The 22,889-nt window shown below is 48.8% G+C and overlaps 1 protein-coding gene across 1 annotated transcript in view; it reads left to right on the top strand.

Annotated features, from left to right (window-relative positions):
• The first annotated feature begins 3,750 nt into the window (after nt 1-3,750).
• Nucleotides 3,751-22,889, top strand: part of SLC9A3 (solute carrier family 9 member A3) — a 66,877-nt gene continuing 47,738 nt past the window's right edge. Inside the window, exon 1 of the mRNA XM_083186417.1 lies at nt 3,751-3,986. Within this exon, the coding sequence (XP_083042543.1) occupies nt 3,785-3,986 (202 nt within the window). The 5' untranslated portion in view covers nt 3,751-3,784. The remainder of the gene's footprint in view (nt 3,987-22,889) is intronic.

A 22,889-nucleotide genomic window follows, 5' to 3' on the forward strand; every position in this document is an offset into this window, starting at 1 on the left:
CATGTTGCTATGGGGCCCACAAAGTTCTGGTTGCACCCCTGCTTGGGTGTCATGTCCCATGGGGGAGGGGGGATTGCCTCAGAAGTAAATTTGCTGGTGATGGCATTCCGTCACTGTTATTAAATAATTCTGAAGGTGCCCATACATCAGGGCTGGGCAACACCGGCCCTCCAGATGTTAATGAACTACACATCCCAGGATGCTTTGCATTAGTTTTGCTATGTGGCCATGCTGAAACTGACGCAAGGCATGCTGGGATGTGTAGTTCATCAACATCTGGAGGGCCGGTGTTGCCCAGCCCTGCCATACATGGTACAATTGCCGGGTGTGATGAGATGCGCGCTCCCGGGCACATTCCATCGCATGACTCAAAAAGTGTGCTTACTTTTTGGACTAGATTGCATCTCATTGGATTGCAAAACGTATGTGATGCGATTTTGTACAAATTGCATACGATAATTGTACCGTGTCTGAGCACCTTAAGGACTCAAGGGTCTGATTATTAATATTGTAGATATTACAGGTCAGGAACAGTAATATTAAACAAAAACTGGTTTTCGCCATATTTAAAGACAATTTAAGGACATTTTAAGTAAGGACAATGTTGACTGATAATAATCACTGCACCCGGTGAGGGTGCAGTGATTATTATCAGTCAACATTGTGGTGGGAATATTAACTCTTTACATAAAAATCCCCATATGGAAATTGTCAGTGGTCCTACTTCAGTCCCTAATGAGGATACCAGGGACTGCGGTCTGAAGCACTAATTAGCGACAATACATAAAATCATACAGAAACTTCCAAATGTTATAGAAAATGGGCATGATAAATGATTATCTTAGTAAATGATATATGCTACATACAGTATCTATGACATAACTATCTGGAGTTTGTATGTTCTCTCCGTGCTTGCATGAGTTTCCCCTAATACTCCGGTTTCCTCCCACAATCCAAAAATATACAAGTAGGATAACTGGTTGCTGGAATATTTTGACCACATCAACATGGTCAAAACGCCGACAGGTGAAAAGGTGACTGTTTCTAAGGTCAAAAGGTACGAAAGGTTGACAGTCTGAAAAGGTGAACATGCTAAGGATCGACACACAAATAGTGGACGTGAGTTTTTTTAAAGGCTCATTGCTGGAAGCGTGGCGAGCGAAGCGAGCATGCGAGGGTACACCTTTACAATAAGGGGCTTATTCTGGTTTACTCGCAAAGGCACAACCACTCTCTAATGGACAAAACCATATGCACTGCAGGTGGGGCTGAAGCAACATGTGCAGAGAGAATTAGATTTGGGAGGGGTTTGTACTTTAAACTGATATCTATATTGCAGTGTAAAAAATAGAATAGCCAGTATTTACCCTGCACAGAAACAATAAAACACCCAAATCTAACTCTCTCTGCACATGTTACATCAGCCCCACCTGCAGTGGTTTTGTCCATTAGAAAGTGATTGCGCCTTTGCAAGTGAACCAGAATAACCCCCTACATGTGGACACAGAATGACACCCAAAATACTTAAAAAGCTTATGTTGACCCTTTTCTGTCGACCTTTGACCCTGTCGAAACTTGTGTATCTGTCAAACTATTACATGGCGACTGTAGGGGCCCCGACCTAGTGACTGTAAATCTTAAACCTGCAGATCTATCTATCTACACTCATAGAAAGGGCAGATGCACTAAGCAATGGAGAGGGAGAAAGTGGAGCCCCATGTTGACTATATAGCTATGGGTGTGACGATGTTGGGGTTGGAAGGTCGACACAAGCTATAGGTTGACAATGCAAACGTTGACAGTCAACTATTATATTCTCCCACCATGAAGAGGTGTATGGTACATGTCGGCACATGTCGGCTCATAAAAATGTGAAAACTTTTGACTGTCGACATCGCCATTGTCGACCTAATGATTGTGTTGACCTTCCAACCCTGTCGACCATAGCCATGTCAACCTTTAGTTGTCCACCCTCTGCACGTTGACCTAACTAGGGTTGACTCAATCCAGTACCCAGCATAACTGTTAATAAATAAGGGTATGGTTCCAAAAAGTCGACAAACACAAGGTCAACATAGGAAAAAGCTGACACATGAAAAGGCCGGCATGAGGTTATTTGATGTCAGCTTGTAGAATTGAGCACATGGACCCCCAGAAAGTGTACCACGTACCCCTGCTTCGCTCATCATGACTCGGGCTACAACCGTGGTGGCCTGGCACACTTTACCTTTCCCAATTGTTGTCAACGTCAAATGTAATAAAAATTGTGTAAAAATCACGTCAACCTTTTCACGTGTCATTCATTACTACTGTATGTCGACTTTTTGCTTCTGGGCGACCTGGCTTGCAAACCCTTTCCCACTTGCAGCCCAACCCAGCATAAAGCTGGGCGGGTGACATCATTGGGAGCGGCGCTTGGAGATGAGGTGGCGCGGCGGCTTCTGTATTGCAGTGAACGGGAGCCGGGTCGCATCGACCCGGGTTACACCCGTTTCCACCGCTCCTGGACCCGGGCATCGACCCAGGTTATTGCCAACCCAATGTATGTCAACCCAAAGTCAGAATCCCAGTAAATAGTACATAATGGGCCCGATTCAGACCTGCTTGCTGGGCTGCGAGTGTTTAATGCCCAGGGCAGGTAAACTCTGCCCTGCAGCCCCGCCGAACGCACTCCGCCCTCCCCAGTGCACACAGGGGGGAAATCATTCACCATCAAATGATTTTCACTAGACTCACCCAGAGTTGCGAAGGCCGCGGGGTGACGGAGGCTGCTCCCTCCCAACGCGTCCTGGCAAGCGGATCTGAATCAGGCCCAATATGCAGTACATTTACACAGCATGTCATTTGGGACACAGTCACTAGGTCAACCCTATAAAGGTTACACGGGGTCGACAGGGCTTAGGTCAACACCTGAAATAGGCCGACATGACTAATGTCAACATTCAGGACAAAAAAACATGAAAAACTCATGTCAACCTTTTCACTGTCTACCTTCCCATTGTCAACCTAATGCTCGTGTCGGCTTTCTGACCACGTCGACCTATTTCAGGTGTCGACCAAAGCCCTGTCCACCTTCAGTAGTCGACATAATGTATGTCGACCTTCACTGAGTCGACCCAGTGACCCATACCCTGTCATTTTAGTACACATCTGAATCTATATGAAGTGCATGCTATTATACTGTATGTGGAAACATGACAATGTACTCTGTACATACATGTACACTAACACAGCAGCCCTGCAGAATCCCCCTGATGTACAGTGCTGTGTACATGATGGCACCATTGGTATACACGGTGCACTGTACCTGTACCTGTGACCTGCATCAGTCTCCTCAGTGTGCACCCTGCTCAGATGGAATGCACTTAGATGGGGTGTAATGATATGCATGACATCATCACCTGCCACCTGGGGAGGGGATAATGGGTGAGTTCCTGACTTGGGACCCTCCCTGCATGTGCTTATAAACTGCAGATGCTGAGCTATGCTATTATATAGGACACAGCCCTACTGTATGCCTTCATTACCACACACTGCTAAAAGTAATGGATCTCAGTTTAAGGTGAGCCAGGGCTATCTGAGACGGAATACCCAGGCAGCAGCCACTGATAAAGGAGGATTAATTGCAGCACCTACACTTCCAGCAGTAAAGGAGTGGTGCAGGCTACACACAGTACAGCATGACCTGGTGCACACCGTCACAGCTATAGCAGGGACAGCCAGTGCTAAGTATACCTGCTGCAACGTAATCTGCTCCACCTGCATCCCAGCGCAATAGCCCACCATGCAGAAGACAGGAGTTTACCTGGCTGTGGTGAGCTGCCTGTGCCTGGCATGCGTCTCAACTGTGGTGGAGGACAAGAGCTCCACTGCCACTGATACCAGTGCCCCCGCCAGCCTCCAGATTGTCACCTTCAAGTGGCACCATGTCCAGGATCCTTACATCATCGCCCTGTGGATTCTGGTGGCAAGTTTGGCCAAGATTGGTAAGTCCCCATTGCTGATGGTGTCAATGCTAAAACCTACCTACCTGCAGTTTATTCTATGGGGAAATGTACTAAAATACTAAAACGAGAGAGCTATTTCAGATGAGATGTTGCCATGGGCAACCAATCAATCTATTATCTTCTAGAATGTGCTAAATAAATAAGTAGATTCTGATTGGTTGCCTATAGCAACATCCCGTGTGAAACAGAACTCCCATCTTAGTATGTCTTCCCCCTATGTGTCTGGTATTGATCACAGGTGCCTTTGTGCCTTTCTTATTGTCACTGTGTGTAACTTATTGTTAGTGTGTTACATTGTGTCCTTGTAGCAACTCACATACATGATGGCTGCTTTCAAGTGCCCATTGGTTGCCAATAGCAACATCCCATTTGAAATAGAACCATCTTAGTAATATTCCCCATTAGTCATTAGTGAGGAGGTGGCGTGTGATTGTATTCTGTAATCTACCTGGCAACACCGCTGATATTGTTGTAAACTCTCCATACCCACAAGTGATGCAATGTACCTGGTAGACAGCCTATATACATGTCACTGCATGAGGACACACTTCCACACTGGAGGATAATGTGAACAATATCGCTCAGAAAGGGGCTTCTGAGCGATATCCTTCACGATATCGTCTAGTGTGTACACTCAATATGTTTAACAATGAGCTCTGCCGTGTATCGTTAAAGATAATTAATGAACAGGCGATAATTTACAGTTTGGTTATAAAGCCAAAAGACCTGCCTGTTCAGCGAGTCCCAGTGATGTCACTGAACGATATCGGTGTCCGATATTTTTCAGTGTGTACACGCAATATCGGGACCCGCAGATGATATTGTTAATTATTTTGTCCTTTTGTCCGTCGTTTAGTGTGTGGGGGGGGGTTTCTTTTAAAACAATATGCATGATAACGATATCGTGGATGATATTATCGAGCATATCGGATAGTGTTCTCAGTATATTGTTTGGTGTGTACGCCCAGAGCCGGCCCTTGCCTAAATGACGCCCTAGGCAAGATTTTGGCTGGTGCCCCCTAGCACCGCCACTAGTTCCGCCTCTGACCCTGCTCCCCTTTCCCAGCACCACCAACCCTCATCATAGCAGTCATCATTTTGGTGCTCCTACCCGCAAAATATTTTAAATAGAAACAGCGCACACATTCGGTGCGCAGCACAAACAGGGGTGTGTTCTTGCTGGGAAGGTGCATGGCCACACAATAGTTCCCCCAATTCAAATTATGCCACACAGTAGTACAACTTTATTCACATTATATCATGCGATGGTGTCCCTTATTACCGTTACATCACACAGTAGTACCACTTTACCTTATATACATTACTCCTCACATTATTCCCATTATACCCTTAGAAAAAAATCCTGAGAAAATATTGTATTTTAAGCAGCTCTATGGCCACACTGCAACCCAGCACAAAGCAGTGTGTGCTGGGCAGAGGAGAAGAGCTGCAGCTGCTGCTGTCACTTAAGGGGAGGGGGACCGGGGCCCCCACTGGGCCCTTCCATCAGACTTTGGCCTGGGTAATTTGTACCCCCTACCCCTTTCTCTCGGCACCCCTTATAATATCACACAGTATTGCCCCTTACACATGACACACATTATTAATGTCCTTATAACCATAATGCCCTACACATTATGCCAACTTTTATTAATGCCCTTCATACATATAATGACACACATAATGCCCCTTACACATATGCCAAACACTATTACACAACCAACCCACCCGCAGACCACATTTGCACAGCCGCTAACACTGTGACCTCTGCCTCGGCTTGGATACAGATGTTTCCACATACATCTTGCCTCAATAGGCCATGCAGCTCCTGGCCAGTTCTGCTAACGTTGGGTGCCTTTTTTGCTGAAAATTCATCTTCTTTGCATTTTTATGTGACCAGGACACACAAGGAGCTTCCATGATTAAAATGATATGTGGTATGGTTATATTCTGTGTGCGACTGTGGCTGGTACAGGAATGCTATGTTACAGTGATTTCCATGAATACACAATTTCATATGCAGATACAGCCTCACTCACACACAGAATATAGGCATGTTGCATATCATTTTAATCAGCAGAAGCTGCTGGTGCCCCTAGGCATTCCAAATGCTCTAGGCAAGTGCCTAGTTTGCCTATGCCTAAGGCCGGCTCTGTGTACGCCCTGTATCGTTCGTCCTGGAGCACCGCCCATATTGCTTACGATCACTGGCGGATTACCCATGGGTTGACAGGGGCGGTCGCCCCGGGGGCCCCCACACCTGCCACCCCACTACTGTGGCGGTGGCGGGTGGGTGCCAGGCAGCGGGACGGGCAGCGGGTGGGTGCCAGGCAGCAGGGCGGGCAGCGTGTCCCTGCGGTGTATGTGAGGTCCGCCGTGGGGTCCCTGCTGTGGATGGGAACTAGTAGTTCCCATCTGCCACAGGGACCCCGCTACTGACCTCACATCCACCGCAGGGACACAGCGCAGCACCGATCCCCACAAGGTACCGGCTGGCTGGGGGTCGGGTGTGTGGAGTGGAGTGTGTGTGGAGGGGAGGGGGGGTGGGGCCCTGCTTACTATACCCCATCAGAGCATCCATGTAGCGCCGAGCCTACACTCCCTTTCTTGGTAGTATGACAGCCTTGCTGGCCTACAGTACTGTATTTGTCAATTTGGCATTTTGGACAGTTTGGGTCTGATTCTGGTTCATTCAAAAAAGCAAATGCTCTCTCTTAAGGACAAAACCATGCTGCACTGCAGGTGGGCAGATGTAACATGTGCAGAGAGAGTTTCACTGTACCTTAGTTTCACTATTGCAGCACAGCAGGAACTCAATTTGATACCTGCTGCTACAATTTGTATCTCTTTACTATATTTGTAACATAAGGCAGTGGATACATCATATGGTTGATACATATTTAGACCATCAGAAAACTCTCAGTCCCACTACACTGGAGAATTCTCAAACAGTCCATTTAATGGTACAACAGTTCTGAGCACGCAGCAGGTTATAGCTGGGTTCAGAACCTCACCCAAGTATTGATCTTACAGAGGGTGGCTCCTTCTCAGATCCTAGCAGATCATACAACAAATACAAAGGCCCCGATTTATAGGTGTGCATATAGCCGATGTTTGCGGATATGAGCGATGTATTTTTGGACTGCGCAGCGATAGATTAGTGGCAGCGTGTATGTGATGTACTGGGAGTGGATTATCAAATGCGAGCATGTCAAAAGGGTTTGATGGGTGTGTCCCAGCCAGTGACCGTGACATTCGCAGCTGTACTGGCCCCCGGCGTCTTCTATTCAACGGTCATTCGAGCAGTCATAGTTCGATGATGTGACCGATGTTGCCGATGGTGCATGTTCTGTATTGTAGTGGCAGATTAGAGACGCCATATTTTCACAGGTCCTCTGAGTATAGGATCGCAGTGACAACCCAAAGTCTCATCATAGTCCTTTATTCAGCCCTATACTGGGGACTGAGTCGCTGGAGTTTCTATAATGGGTGCTAGATGTGCGGTATATGTGCACTGGAGGTGTCCTTAGTAATGCAGTGCGGGCACCATGTTCCCGGAGACCTGCACATGTGCAGTAGACTCTGTCATTGACAAGTGTGCATGTACTTGCTGATGCCGGCACCCGCCATGTACTCGTCGCTACCAATTTCGTTGGTTACACAGTCTCGGAAAATCATTGGTCGGTAGTTCTGTTGTAGTCTTGTGCTGTCCCTCACACGGCACCAACTCATTCAGACAGCAGCACTATTGGGATTATTCAGACCTGTCAAATGGATTAAACCATGCTGCGCTGCAGATGGGGCAGATAGAGTAACATGTGCAGAGAGAGTTACGCTGGCAACAAGCTTATTTGATTTATTCATTGAAATCAAGCAAATCACATGTGCTTTAGATCTGACCCGATGTGCGGTCCCGCGTGCATCGGATCGGAGGTCCTAGATCACAAGTGCAGCACGTAGGATTTGCGCGGATCGGAATGATTCCGGCAGCACTTGCCGGGGTCACATGCTATACGGGTGGGGTGTTCAACCTGAAATCTAAATTGCGGTGTACAAATAAAGCAGCCGGTATTTACCCTGCACAGAAACAAATTAAACCCACCCCAAATCTAACTCTCTCTGCACATGTTACATCTGCCCTACCTGCAGTGCACCATGGTTTTGTCCATTTAAGGAAAAAAAAAACAGCTTTGCGATCATGTTTGAATAACCCCCTAAGTGACAACTATAAATGGGTCAGTGGGGGCTGGGTGCAATTAAGTGGTTCGGCTGCATTAAAAATAGGTTAATGAAAAATCCTGGATTCAAATAGTCTAGAATAGGAGCAGCACTGTTATACGGAATCTAACTGCAATCTAGTGTTCTCTTTATGGTATAAGCAGGAAAGTCGGTGTAAAATCTCATGTGATATTGGGTTTTTTTGTTTCTTTTTTTATTTGCTAAATTTAAAAATATTTCCTGTGAGAAAAATGTGACAATGACTGTTCTACAGAGCAGACTTCTGTTTTGTACAGTTTTATGGATAAGAACAGGGGGGCCCAATTCAGACTTGTCTGCTAGGCTGCATATGGTCGCAGCCTAACGAACATGTAAACGCCGCCCGGCCATACGCTTGTCCCTCCCCCCCCCCCCCCCCCGAATCCCCGCTTACACATCCACTGGTATGTGGCCGCACGAGTGAGAAATCATTCGGCTGACTTTTATTCTCTACAGAGATGGCCGAATTCGGGCGGACGCTGACGTCATGTGACATTAGCGCTGAGCAGGCATTGACAGGATTGCGAATTGGCACGCCCTGTGTTTTTTTTAGCCCCCTTCCCGCCATCGCAAAGTGAACAAGGGTGAGTGTGATACTTGCCGAAGGCATTCGCAGACCCGCACAATCGGCCGAAGAAGTGAATTCGGACCTGGCCGTCCAGGCCTGAATCACCCCCAGACTGTGGGTCCCTATTGAGGCACTGGGATGAATATGATTGAACCACTGTATCTGATGTGAGATGGACATAAGCCCCGTACACACTACAGGATATTGTGAAAGATATCACTCACTCAGAAAGAGGCTTCTGAGCGATATCTTTCACATTAACATCTATTCAGTGCCGGTCAGTGGCGTAGCTACAGGGGTCGCAGCGGTCGCACCTGCAACCGGGCCCCTGAGCCAGGGGGGCCGATGGCAGCAGGTCCCCCTCTGGATGGGCCGCGGACCACAAGACCAGTGGCGTCACTAGCCAGGTGCGGGGGGTGCGGGCCGCACCGGGTGTCACCAGTCTCTGGGGTGACACCCAGAGCTCTGAGTTGGCCGGTGTTCTCTGTCCCGGCCCTGGCTGTCAGTCACTCTCAGTGACAGCCAGGCCAGGGCAGCAGGCTGTGTGCGACTGCGGCGGCGCACAGACCAGGAGGGGGGGGTGGGACTACAAGTCCCAGCATGCAACACACTCACTCAGCATGATGTCAGTTGAGCACCCGGGCCGCACCGCACACACAGGGGGAGAGGGGGGCGGGTCGGCATAGCATGATGCGCACTGCGCATCATGCTATGCCGACCCGCCCCCCTCTCCCCCTGCTGTGTGTGCGGTGCGGTGCGGCCCGGGCGCATTGCTAAGGGAGGCTGGGCGGCTGGCGGCCGATTGTGGGGATTGGCCACCCCAGGGGACGGAGGGAGGGACCACCTTGTTTGGGCGCGCAGGCAGCCTGTGACGTCACTCGAAGGGGAGAGGGGGCGCTGGATGATGCTGGATAGATGGGGTCAGTAGAGCAGTACTAAGGTAAGCAGTGGTCAGTAGAGGTAGATTAGGGAAAGCAGGGGTCAGTAGAAGAGTACTGGTGGAAGTATTGGCCAGTATATGATGCTGGATAGATGGAGTCAGTAGAGCAGTACTAAGGTAAGCAGTGGTCAGTAGAGGTAGATTAGGGAAAGCAGGGGTCAGTAGAAGAGGACTGGTGGAAGTATTGGCCAGTATATGATGCTGGATAGAAGGGATCAGTAAAGGAGGACTAAGGGAAGCAGTGGTCACTGCAGCAGGTGAGGCTTCTGGCACTGTGGGGGCATACAGTATGATATCAGTGTCTGTCTGGCACTATGGGGGCATATGTGAGTGTAATGGCCCAATGGGCATCATGGTGTCGGGTATATGTCTGGCACTGTGTGGGGGCATATCATATCTGGCACTGTGGGGCGGGGGCACACAATATCAATGTCTGGCACTATGGGGGCATAGGTGAGTGTAATGGGCATCATGGTGTGGGGTGTAATGGGCAGCATTATGGTATGGGGAGTATTGTGTATTAAATAATTACCATCACACTGTGGGGTGTAATGGGCATCATGGTGTGCAGTGTAATGGGCATCACGGTGTGCGGAGTATTGTGTAATTGGCATCAGGGTGTGTGGCATAATGGGCATCATGGTGTGCGGTGTAATGGGCAGCATTATGGTATGGGGAATATTGTGTATTAAATAATTACCATCACAGTGTGCAGTGTAATGGGCATCACGGTTGCGGCGTAATGGGCATCATGGTGTGCGGTGTAATGGGCATCACGGTGTGCAGCGTATTGTGTAATTGGCATCACGGTGTGTGGTGTAATGGGCATCACGGTGTGCAGCGTATTGTGTAATTGACATAACGGTGTGCAGCGTAATGGGCATCATGATGTGCGGTGTAATGTGCATCACGGTGTGTGGCTTATTGTGTAATTGGCATCACTGTGCGGCGAGATTTTAATTTTGTTGTATGTAGGGGGGCCCCAAGCTGACCTTCGCACCAGGGCCCATGAACCTTTAGCTACGCCCCTGGTGCCGGTGCTCACCGCTGCATGGAGGGGGAGGAATACGGCCGGCGCGCCGATCCAGGGGGGGGGATTCGGCTGCCATGTTGCTCCGGGGGCCAGGGGTGCGATGCGACCCAGCGCGCTGATCTAGGGGGGGATTCGGCTGCCTCGCTGCTCCGGGGGCCGGGGAAGTGCGATGCAGCCCGGCGCACTGATCTGGGGGGGGGGCATATGGCCGCCGTGCTGCGCCATGGGGGTGTGCGATACGTCCGGCGCGCTGATCCAGCGTGGGGGGGGGGGGGCGAATAGGGTGCAATGAGGTTGCTGCGGGGTGGGGGGGGGGGGGAAAGTAGTGACCGCCGCTCTCAGCTCCATCCGGGGGTCCCTGCTCTAAAAACTACCGCCCCCCCCAGTGGCGCCGGCCCTGCATCTAGTGTGTACGCTCAATATCGATAACGATGCGCGCTCTCGTGCGTCGTTAAAAACCATTGATGTCTTCTGAACATACAGGGCCATTTGGCTATATAGCCAAACGACCCACGTGTTCAGCGGCAATGAAACGGGACGATATAGTTTACTGTTATCATTCAGTGCGTATGCACAATATCGTCCGCTCGCAGCCTGTCTAATGAAGACCGGTGATTATGTTATTTTTTTATTTTTTCTTAATTTTTTTAGTTTCTAAATGGCGGCGAAGATAGGGAGGTGAGTGGCAGGGGGCAACGGTCTGTAATTTGTAGTGGTGGAGGGTCGGTGAGGTTGGGGCTACTTTGAAAGTTGGGAGGGATCAGGAATGGCCCTCACATAAAGCGGACAATGTTGTGATGGGGGGTGAACCAATATTGGTGTGCCTACAGGTGGCCTGACCCCCAAATTCTCCCCAGCTTACTGGGGAATTCTTTGCCGTTATATTGGAAGGATACATAACCCAGGTGCTACACAAGAGATATGGGCCCTTATTCAGATCTGATCTCAGTACAAATTTGTTCTCAAAATGGGCAAAATCAGGTGGGGCAGATGTAACATGTGCAGAGAGAGATAGATTAGGGCGGGGTGTGTTGAAACTGAAATCTAAATTGCAGTGTAAGAATAATGCAGCCAGTATTTACTGTGCACAGAAACAAAATTACTCACCCAAATCTATATCTCTTTATACATGTTACATCTGCCCCACCTGCAGTGCACATGGTTTTGACCATTTTGAGAACAAATTTGTACTGCGATCAGATCTGAATAAGGGCCATGGTGCAATGTGTTAACAACCTCCCGGGGTCCATGTATTTGAGTGCATTTCGCATGTGTCAGTGGTGAGATAAAGAAAACATGGTAAGTTCCCCAAAGACTACTGTATACTAGCCCCATCTGTGGATGCCTGACATTGCAGGGTACCTCCATGGTAAATCCCAGGGTTCCGTTATATTACATATGCCCCTAAAACATAATTAGCATTGTTAACTCCATCCAGTCCAGGTTCCTTTAGCATGCGGCAGAGAAATGTATGTGTTATGGTCTATATTATAACGTAGTATCAATTTGTGATGTTGCAACTCTTCTAAGATTAATAATTGAAACCTGTAGCTGCACAATGTGGTGAGTCCAGGAATCCAACACAAAGGTTTAGGAGTGTCGTGCGGGACAATATTGGCCGAAGTCTCATTTCTAACAATGCGCTGTGCTAATATCAGCTGCTATAAGGTGGAAACAGCACCAAAAGGTAGTATCTTCTATCCAGGTCAACTCACAATCTTGGGGATCAATTCAAATAACTAGTCCCATATATGACCTAATCGGGCCCTGACTTGGGAGGAGGTACCCTTAATGCTGTTACTCAACCCCTTGGTGGAGTTGTTCTGTACCTGTTATTAACCCTTTGAGCACCAGCATATCTGTAAGAGATGTGCAAAATATCCACTAAACATACCAGCGTCGCTCACATTTATTATATCAATTCAAATAAAAAATGTTGTGTGAAAAAAGATTATATTTCCCAAATAAGGTAACATTACAGGTCGTTATGACGAATTACAATGTTTGCTATCCAATTTTAGCATCTGCGCATGCTCCATTATCCGCATGTGCAGACGCTTGGTGCATCTTCACCATCGCACACGCACCTAGCAGTGCGGGCGGGGGGTGGGGGGCGGCGGCAGAGGGCCCAGTACATGGGAACGCTGAACTTTTCATGCTGGGCGTTCCCATGGTAATGACCCGGTGATGCGGGTGCGGGAGCCTGGTAACTGACATCAGCAGTTGTCAGCTGCCCCTCGAGTTGTCTCAGATCTGCGAGCACTAAAGATAACATTCAATGCTCGCCGACCACGCACCCAAGGATGATTATGCAAATCATCCCTTCGTAGCCTTGTGGGGAATCGCGGGTCCCAGGGGGGTGTCGGGTGGCCCGCAAGGGCGGCGTCTGGGGGACTCGGAGGCTGCAAAATTCACAGACTTGCGAGTCAAAGAGAATAAGGTCCCTGACTTTTTTACCCCAAAAATAGGGATTCTCCACAACTTTTCACTTGCTGACACCAGCTATTGGTCTACAGGCAATATATGGACACATGAAAAAGGTCAACATGGTCTTGGTCCGACATTGACAAAAGGTCGACATTTCAATGGTTGACACAGCTAAAGGTCTACACTAGTTTTTCATGATTTTTTTTGGTACTCTTTACCTAGAACGGCGCCCATCGCGACCATCGTATGCACTAAAAAACGGGTGCGATGCGATGCCCGCGATGGCCGCGATTTCCCATAGGGATCAATGTTAAAAGTGAGATTGGACGCGATTTTAGTGTTCAATGCCTCAATGCCCGCGATTTTTCCATAGGAAACAATGTTAAATGGGCCACAGAGCCCAAATAGTCACCCTAAAGTCTGAAATGGCCCCCACAATTGTTAACGCCACCCCACGATCAACGTCAACCCGAAGCGTGGCGAGCGCAGCGAGCCCGCGAGGGGTGGCGGTACGCGTCCTCCGACCTTTTCATACCCCCACTATCCACGTCGGCGTGGAGTTGAGAATAGAATAGTGTGGCGAGCGCAGCGAGCCACCGAGCCCGAAGCGTGGCGAGCGCAGCAAGCCCCGCGAGGGGACGCGGATACCTTCACAGGTAAACGCGTCCCTTCGCAGGCTTCACAGGTATCCGCGTCCCCTCGCGGGGCTCGCTGCGCTCGCCACGCTTCGGGCTCGTTGGCTCGCTGCGCTCGCCACACTATTCTATTCTCAACTCCACGCCGACGTGGATAGTAGGGGTATGAAAAGGTCAGAGGACGCGTACCGCTGCCCCACGCGGGCTCGCCAAGCTTCGGGTTCACGTTGATTGTGGGGTGGCGTTAAAAATTGTGGGGGCCATTTAAGACTTCAGGGGGACTATTAGGGCTCTGTGGCCCATTTAACATTGTTTCCTATGTAAAAATCGCGGGCATTGAGGCATTTAACACTAAAATCGCGTCCAATCTGACTTTTAACATTGATCCCTATGGGAAAATCGCGGGCATCGCGGGCATCGCGTCGCACCCGTTTTTTATGTGCATGCGATGGCCGCGATGCCCGCGATTTTTTTACCCCCGACGCCCGCAATTCCAATCGCGGGCGCCGTTCTAGGTAAAGAGTACCTTTTTTTTAATCGCCTTACGGTCCCAGTGGACATAGAGTCAGATTATAATAGTGTGCCCAGAGCAGCAACACTCCGTTCCCAAAGCAAGGCGAGTGCAGACATAGGGGGTTATTCTAGTTCACTCTTTCTGACAAAATCCTTCTTAGATGGACAAAACCATGTGCACTGCAGGTGGGGTAAATGTAACATGTGCAGAGATATTTAGATTTGGGTGGGGTTTTGCTTCAAAGTGAGATCTATATTGCAGTGTAAAAATAAAGCAGCCAGTATTTACCCTGCACAGAAACAAAATAACTCACCCAAATCTAATTCTCTCTGCACATTTTACATCTGCCCCCTTGCAGTGCACATAGGGCCTTATTCTGATCAGTGCGGCCGGATCCGAATATGCGGCCAGGACCGTGCGTGCAAAACCCCGCCTTCCATACGGATCGCCAACTCCGTCCGTACGCGGTAAGAAGCTGGCCGAACGGACCGCACGTGTATTTTTCACGGAATACGCCTCCTCCATCTCAGGGAACCTCCCCCATCATTCGATGGTCGCACAGGTGCGTCACGGCCGCATTACCATACGTACGCCCAGCGTTTGCATGGGAACGCCCATGAAATGCGGGGCGTATGCATATGGTAATGAGCCCAAATAGCCCTTCACGCCCCTCTCCACCCCCTGTTCGGAGTGTTCACATATCATGCGGGATTTGGCCGTACGCCCCGCTCGCACATGCGCAGAGACGCCTCTGCACATGCGCAGACACAAAACATCGGCGGCACGAACGCACGCGGATATTACCGCACGAACCAGAATAAGGCCCATAGTGTTGTCCATCTAAGAAGGATTTGTCAGAAAGAGTGAACTAGAATAAGGCCGATAGAGACCAAAAATAAATGAAAACCATAATCCACCCTTTTTTCTACATCTGTCTCCTGACAATGGCCCTTATTCAGATCTGATCTCAGTACAAATTTGTTCTCAAAATGGGCAAAATCATGTGCACTGCAGGTGGGACAGATGTAACATGTGCAGAAAGAGAGTTAGATTTAAGGTGGGGTTTGTTGAAACTGAAATCTAAATTGCATTGTAAAAATATTGCAGCCAGTATTTACCCTGCACAGAAACAAAATAACTCACACAAATCTAACTCTCTCTGCGCATGTTACATCTGCCCCACCTGCAGTGCACATGGTTTTGCCCATTTTGAGCACAAATTTGTACTGCAATCAGATCTGCATAATGGCCATTGTGTAATACAAAAAAACTTTTAAGAATAATCAGTGCCATTAGTAAATACCAACAAAGTTAATGCATTTACTTTCACATTATTTCCATGTGATTCTATCATTTAACCTTTGAATGTGTTTTGTCACAGAGGTAGAAGTGTGCAGAAACAGGTGCACTGTTACCTAATGTATTTATGTGCCCGAAGGGCTGGCGTTCCTTAAATGAGTAATACTCCACTAATGCTGGTTGGACAAGTTGTTTATTGCTGACCTTAGACTCCAGTTGTAATTGGCGTATTTCATAGTCACTGATGTGGAAATAATTGCAGCAATTTGGAGGTGTGCAGTTACTTAGTGCAAACTGTAATTTACTATTACATGGGGCATTTTTAAAAATACAATGAAACAAAAAATGATTCTATTTTGCAATTTATGGTACTAGTGTATTATCACGGCCGCAGATACGTAGTCAGCGTAGTGTCCCTGTCAGAATCAGCCTAGTGTTCCCGTGGCCAGTGTAGTCAGCTTGTGTCTGCGACTGTGTGTACGTTCGCGCCTAACCGGAACTTACGCAGTTAGCATAGTGAGTCAGCGTTACACAGTTAGCGTAGTCAGCCAGCGTTGTGTCAACGCTTATTACATTGTGTTGGATCCATTGATCATTTTTAACCTGCCTGACATGACAGGTTTGAATGTGTTCCTGAAACAACCCCACTATCCACGTCAGCCCGAAGTGTGGCAAGCGCACGCGGTACGCTTCCTCCCGACCTATTCATACCCCCACTATCCACGTCGGCATGGAGTTGACTTTCTAAAGTGTGACGAGCGCAGCAAGCCACCGATCCCGAAGCGTGGCGAGCGCAGACAGCCCCGCAAGAGGACACGTAAAACGAGCCTGACGCTAGGAATGGCCATCGACCATCGATGATTCTAAATCATTGATGGTTTATGGCCGATGTCGAATACTTTTGCCATCGATGGGGGAGAACCAGATTTCCCTCCATCGATGGAACAGCAAAACGATATTTTTTTTTTTTTTTTTTTTAAGTGCCGGTACACAGAGCATAGCTCCACCCCTGACACCTGTGAAGCCCCGCCCCCAGTGTTAAGATTGGCCCACAGGCCAATCAATCAAACACAATGGATGACCATCAATATGTAAAAATGTCGATGGTCAGCCATTGCATAGTTTAGCACTATCGATGGCCAGTTGCAGAATTACCATCGATGGCAACCATCAATGGCAACGATGGCCATCCCTATCTGACGCATCCTGCCATACCCTGCCAGACGAATTACTGAGACGCACAAGCGTATGAGACGCTCGTGCGTCTCAGGCAGATGGAGCGCCTCTCCCCACATGATCGCACAGGATCTGGTGTGAGAGGCGCTCACTAGGCTTACCAGCGATGCGGGGGACAGAGCTGCAGCTCGTGGGGACAGTGCGGTAACTACGCTGCCTGGCGGGGACACTACGCTAACTAAGCAGAGCTGCTGCTGTGACACTACGCTATGCTAAGCTGCCATTGGGCTACACTGACGGCATAACATAGCTCGCCTCCGTGAAACTACACAAGTACCTAAATGATTAAATTCAACTTAAATGCTTGAATCTACTGTATATTTTTACGTTTAACCCTTTGAGCGCCAAGGGGATTTGTCAAAATAGGTGTGAAAATTGCCAAGGAAACATTTTTATTCATCACAATGACCTGTAATGTTACCTTATATAGGAATTATAGGGTGACATTTAATAGGATGCGATTTTTTGTTTGCAATTTTTTTGCGGCTGTTTTCGAACGTTTTCTGTAAACCGCACATTTAATAGGATGCAATTTGCGGGGGGGGGGGGGGGGGGCGGATCACACTTTTTGCCGCAAATTTGCACATTCTGATCTGGCGATTTTTAGTAACACTTACTAAACGTTACTACAAATTGCCAAACAAATAGAGCAGGTTCTGAAAGGCGAATTTGACAGAACCATGCACAGATCATTGTGATCTGTTCATGGTTCTGTCCAAAGAAAGGATAAAATTAATAAAAAAATTGTGTGGGGTCCCCCCTCCTGAGCATGACTAGCCCCGGGCTCAAGGAACCAGTCCTGGTTTCATAAAATCAGGGAGCCAAATAAATAGGGGTTCCCTCACTGGCGTAACTATAGCACCGCAGCCCCCGCCACCGCGGGGGGGGCGCTGTGCATATGGGGGCGCCGGGGGTTGCGGTGCTATAGTTACACCTCCCCCCAATCCCCCGCAGGCTTACCTATTTCGCTGGTCCCGGCGGCTCTGTTCTCCTGCTGAGGACCACCACAAAATGGCCGCCCCCATATAGCACACAGTTCTCTGAAACTGTCTGCTGTATGGGGGCAGCCATTTTGTGGTGGTCCTCAGCAGAAGAACGGAGCTGCCGGGACCAGCGCGAAAGGTAAGGCTGCGGGGGATTGGGGGGTTTGAATGGGCGGCGGGGGGGCGCCCAAAACGTAGCTACGCCGCTGGGTTCCCTTGACTTTATAAAACCAGCACCAGGTTCATGGGCCGGTCCTGGTTCCCAAAATACGGGGGACAAAATGAGTAGGAGCCCCAGTATTTCAAGAACCAGCACCGGGCCAGCCAGCGAGCAGGGTAATGCCACAGCCGGGGGAAACTTTTTATACAAGTCCCCCCGGCCAAAGCATCATCCCCCTGACCGGTCAGCATGGGCAGGGGTCCTGGGGGAGTGGGGACCCCCCCCCCAAACAAGGGTCCCCCCTCCCTGCCCATGCTGAAGCCCGGGGCTGTCCCCAATGTCCATGGGCGGTGGCCATCGGGCTGATGAAAACAGTAAAAATAGAAGACCCTAATGTGTATTGCTGTGGATCTACAAGTCCCAGCAAGCCTGCACCACATGCAGGGACTTGGAGAACCATAAGTCCCACCATGTGGGGCATGAAATAGTTAAATACACACACACACACACCTGAAAAATAAAACTTGATTGCATACGGAGCCCATACATACAGATACTTACCTATGTTGATAGTAGACCGGTCCCCTTGTCCAGTAGTATCCATGTGGGATCCCTGTTGAAGGAAAACATACTCACGAGCCGCCTTCGGACTTCTCTGAGACCCCTGCACCGCTGTATCCAAGAGACGGTCTTCTGTTTACTTCTGGGGCTTCGCCCCCAGACCGGGGGTTAGGCCTGCCCACCAGCCAATCATGGTCCGCCATCGGGATTTTCCAGACCATGATTGGCTGATGGGAGGGTCTAACTCCCGGTCCGGGGGTGGAGCATTCCAGCTAAGCCTGCCAGAGGCTGTAGCCCGTGCGATCTTTGGCTAAGATCCGGTGCGCATGGGACTGTACGTCGGATCTTGACACTTTTCATCCAATTTCTCACCCCGATGTGTTGGAATAGGATGAAAAAGGCAAAAATAGTGCTAGTGTAAGGGGGCCTGGACACTATGCGCATACGCAGTGTCAGTTTCTCAAGAGAACGCTTATAAAAATGTGAGAGACTCCTCTAATACCAATTATTGCTTTAGTTTCTCTGTGAGTTACATTGAGTGCATAGAGGAAGAGACACCTGATGCACACTCTGCATTAACACCCCCGCCACATCCAAAAATGCAAGGTCTCACAAGGTCCTAGTTTTCAGCACTTGGGGGATGGGGGAGGGGCGGGTCATTTCCATAATCTCGGAGATACTTTTTGCTGTTGGAGTCTACCGTAACTGGACATTTTGGTGCCCTGTTCCAGAAAAGGGAATCCCCCCCCCCATATATTTAAAAAAGGAACAGTGTGCCAAAAATGTAGGGGCGTGGCTTCACAGTGAAGGGGCTTGGTCACATTATAGTAACAATAATGCCCACAGGAGTAGTGCCCTTACACACATAATGCCCACAAGACTAGCACTGCTTGTGCACACAATGCCCACAGGAGTAGCATGTACATGTGTGAGCATGTACACCCCATGGCAACGAGCGTGTGACCCCCTGGCAATAGGCATGTACAGAGGAAGCTGGCTTCATTCTTGAAGGGGCTGGCGAAACTATCACCAGCCCCGCCAGCTCACGCCAGGGGGCGAGCGCACATGAGACGCTCGCACACCCTGTGGCAACGGAGCTCCCCGCGAGTCCCCGCCACCGCCACCAGTCCCCCTCGCTGCCCTGAAACCCCCCCCATAACCCTGCCAATCTCCCTAAAGAGGAGACGGGCAGGGACCCGCTGCCCTGCCACCGAGAGACTGGGACACACATGAGATGCACGCACATCCCAGTTTAATGGAGTCCCTGTCCACCGGTGCTGGCCAGAGGGGAGCAAGGACAAGGGGCGCTACACCTGTAACTCTCTGTCAATGAGTATGTAACCCCCAAGTAACAAACAAAAACCACTGGCAATGAATAGCAAACCCCTGGAAAAGAGCATGAAAACCCTGGCTATGAGCATGTAAACCCTGGCAACGAGCATGAAACCTATGTCAATGAGCATGTCACTCCTGTCAATGAGCATGAAACCCCCGGCAATGAGCATTTAGGTAAAAAAATAATATTAAAAAAAAAATGTTTTGGGCAGGGGGGTACAAAGTTTCTAGTTACGCCACTGCTTATGAGAGAGTGCTGTGTGTGGTGGATCCTTCTGCCTCTGTATTATATCACTGTAGAGCCAAAGGTTTGCAGGTCACTTCTAGAATGAAACCCGGGTTCTACCTCTGCGTGCTGAACTCAGTGGAGTGTGGCTCGCATTTTAAGTGCTAATTACCTCTCTATCCTTGAAAAACTGGATGGAACCTAACTGAAACCAGAATGTTTTAAGACCAAATAAAGCTATACTTGAAGTATACAGCTGCGAATATGTTACACCTTAAGATATAAACTTGCTCAGTCAAGGTTACTTTTCTTGACATACGTACAGGTTCCAGGAACCTATTAAACAAAGTATATAGGAACCTATTAAACGAAGTATGTCTTATAAAGTAAGGAACACAATGGTAACACTGATAGCTCCATCAGTGGTGTTTGTGCAATAATTATCCTTTATATATTGTCTACAAAAAACCTGTATCCTGTATATCTACATTTAAAACTATGGGGGAAATTTACTAAGATGAGAGATCTATTTCACATGAGGTGTTGCTATGGTAATCTATCGGCACACCTCCTCCCACCCTCAATCCCATGGGAAACGCCCGGCATTTTCATGGTGATGCCTAAGAAGCGCTGTGCGTTTCCATTGGCGCGAGCCGGGCCCGCTGTCCCACGCCCCCCATCCGCACTGCTCCATGCAAACGGGCCGGCTACAATGCAAGTCGCCGAGTCCATTCACCATGATAGCCTGTACATGCGCATAAATCATTATGCGAATGTGCGGAGGAGCGATAGAACCAGTATGACCCCCAGTATCTGATTGGTTGCCCATGGCAACATCCAATCTGATATACTGTAAAACTCCCATCTTAATAAATGTCCCCCTACGACTGAGTAGTTGAACCCGTATACTACCGATAGTCTCATGATTGATTTCACTTGTTAATCATTATTGAAGTTCTTCCCTGTCACTTTCCTTGGGAAGAGGAATCAGAAACCTCTATCAATATGGTTTTGAAAGTAATTGTCAATCTCTTCTGAACTTTCCTTTAAACCTTTTACCTCTATGAAGCCCTTTGTCTGGGTCCTTAACTTCTGTAATGTTCTAGAGCTGAGTTTAACATTGAGGTGACCAAATCAAGAGTTCTAGATCAACGAAGTCCAAGTTAAGTCGGATTAAAGCATAATAACACTTTAAACACTGAGCGACCATATTGCCAGTGATTTTTTGTGCTGCGGTGATATATCGCCGGGTGCGCGCTCCCGTGCTCAGCCCCCTAATGGTCGCTGGTCACAGGAGCTTGCTCCTGCGACCAGCTGTTTCCAACTGCGGCTCCCCCAGCAGAGTCTCCTTTTCATCGCTGATGAAAACGGGACACTGAGCAATGTATGCAAAATATACATTCACATGCGTGCCGGAGAAAGCAGCGCGCGAGGGGGTGTTTCAATGGCTCGCAGAGTTGCGTAATTCACAGCTTTGCGAGTCAACCAGAATAAGGCCCTTGGTCTGTTAAGTACTCAGTTCCTCCATTAAGCTGAGTACATTCTACTTCTGGTGTTGTGCTGTGAAGATATCCGTAGGCTTAAAAAATTTAATATTTAAAGGGAATTTAATACTTAAAAAAAAATCTTTATTTTGCTTTTCTTGAGAACCAGGATTTGAACTTCAATTACTAAATAATTAACTAGTTAATAGACTTCTGCAATGTATTTTCACTTTGAGCTGTGACAGTTTTTATTTTCCAGTTTTGAGTTGTGACAGTCCTTATCTGCTCCTCAGGGCAGCCAAGAGGTATGCCGGGCCCTGGTAAAATTTTGGGGGTCTGACCTAATCACGGGAGGCGTGGCAACCTCCCAAGATTAGGCCACACCCCCAAAATGTTTAGAGGGGGTGGAAAAAACACTCTAAAGTCAGTGAGATGTTCTTGCTGAGCCTGCTGTCAGCACACCACATGCTGTGTGCTGCTGCCCGGGAGGGACATGGGTGTCGAACCAGGGCCCCCACCAGACCCCTCCAGCAAGCCCGGGCCCAGGTAATTAGTACCCGACACCCCCCCCCCCCCCCCCTTCTCGGTGGCCCTGCTGCTTCTACCTCCAATCTGTCTTCACAGCTACCTCTCTCTATAAGTTTGCAACAGATCAATGTCCTTGCAAAAATTGCTTTCAGTCATTTGTTCCGTTGCGCGGCCAGTGACGGCACTTTAGAAATATATGGATGTCAATACCCAATGAAACACCTATTGAGATCGTTTCACTACTCCTGGAAGACATTGCCTTCTTCCATGTGTAGGGAAATGACCTACAACATATACCATAACGGTTACCTCTCCCCACACAGACGTTGCGCCATGGGTATTGCAGAGACTGACACATGCCCGAAGTGTGGCTGCTCGGGAGCAACATTTAAACACTGCATGTGGGATTGTCCGCTTATACACCGTTTTTGGAGACAGGTGCAGGGGTTCTCTGTAACTTATCTACTAAATAGCCTTCCCTTGACGGCGGAGTGGGCTCTGCTGGGAGCGTTCCCTCCCAATACGCCGATATTGCCAGACAGCAAAAAGATGATGCTGATAATCTCGGCTGTTGCCCGCAAATGTATTCTACACCGGTGGATTCATGCGGACCCTCCATCCGTCCAACTATTCAGGGCTAAACTTTTCCATGTCTTTCACATGGAATGGATAGAGACATCCCTCCAGAAGGAAGAA

This window comes from Crinia signifera, chromosome 5, assembly GCF_055691185.1.
Source record: "Crinia signifera chromosome 5, ASM5569118v1, whole genome shotgun sequence".
Classification (NCBI taxonomy): domain Eukaryota; kingdom Metazoa; phylum Chordata; class Amphibia; order Anura; family Myobatrachidae; genus Crinia; species Crinia signifera.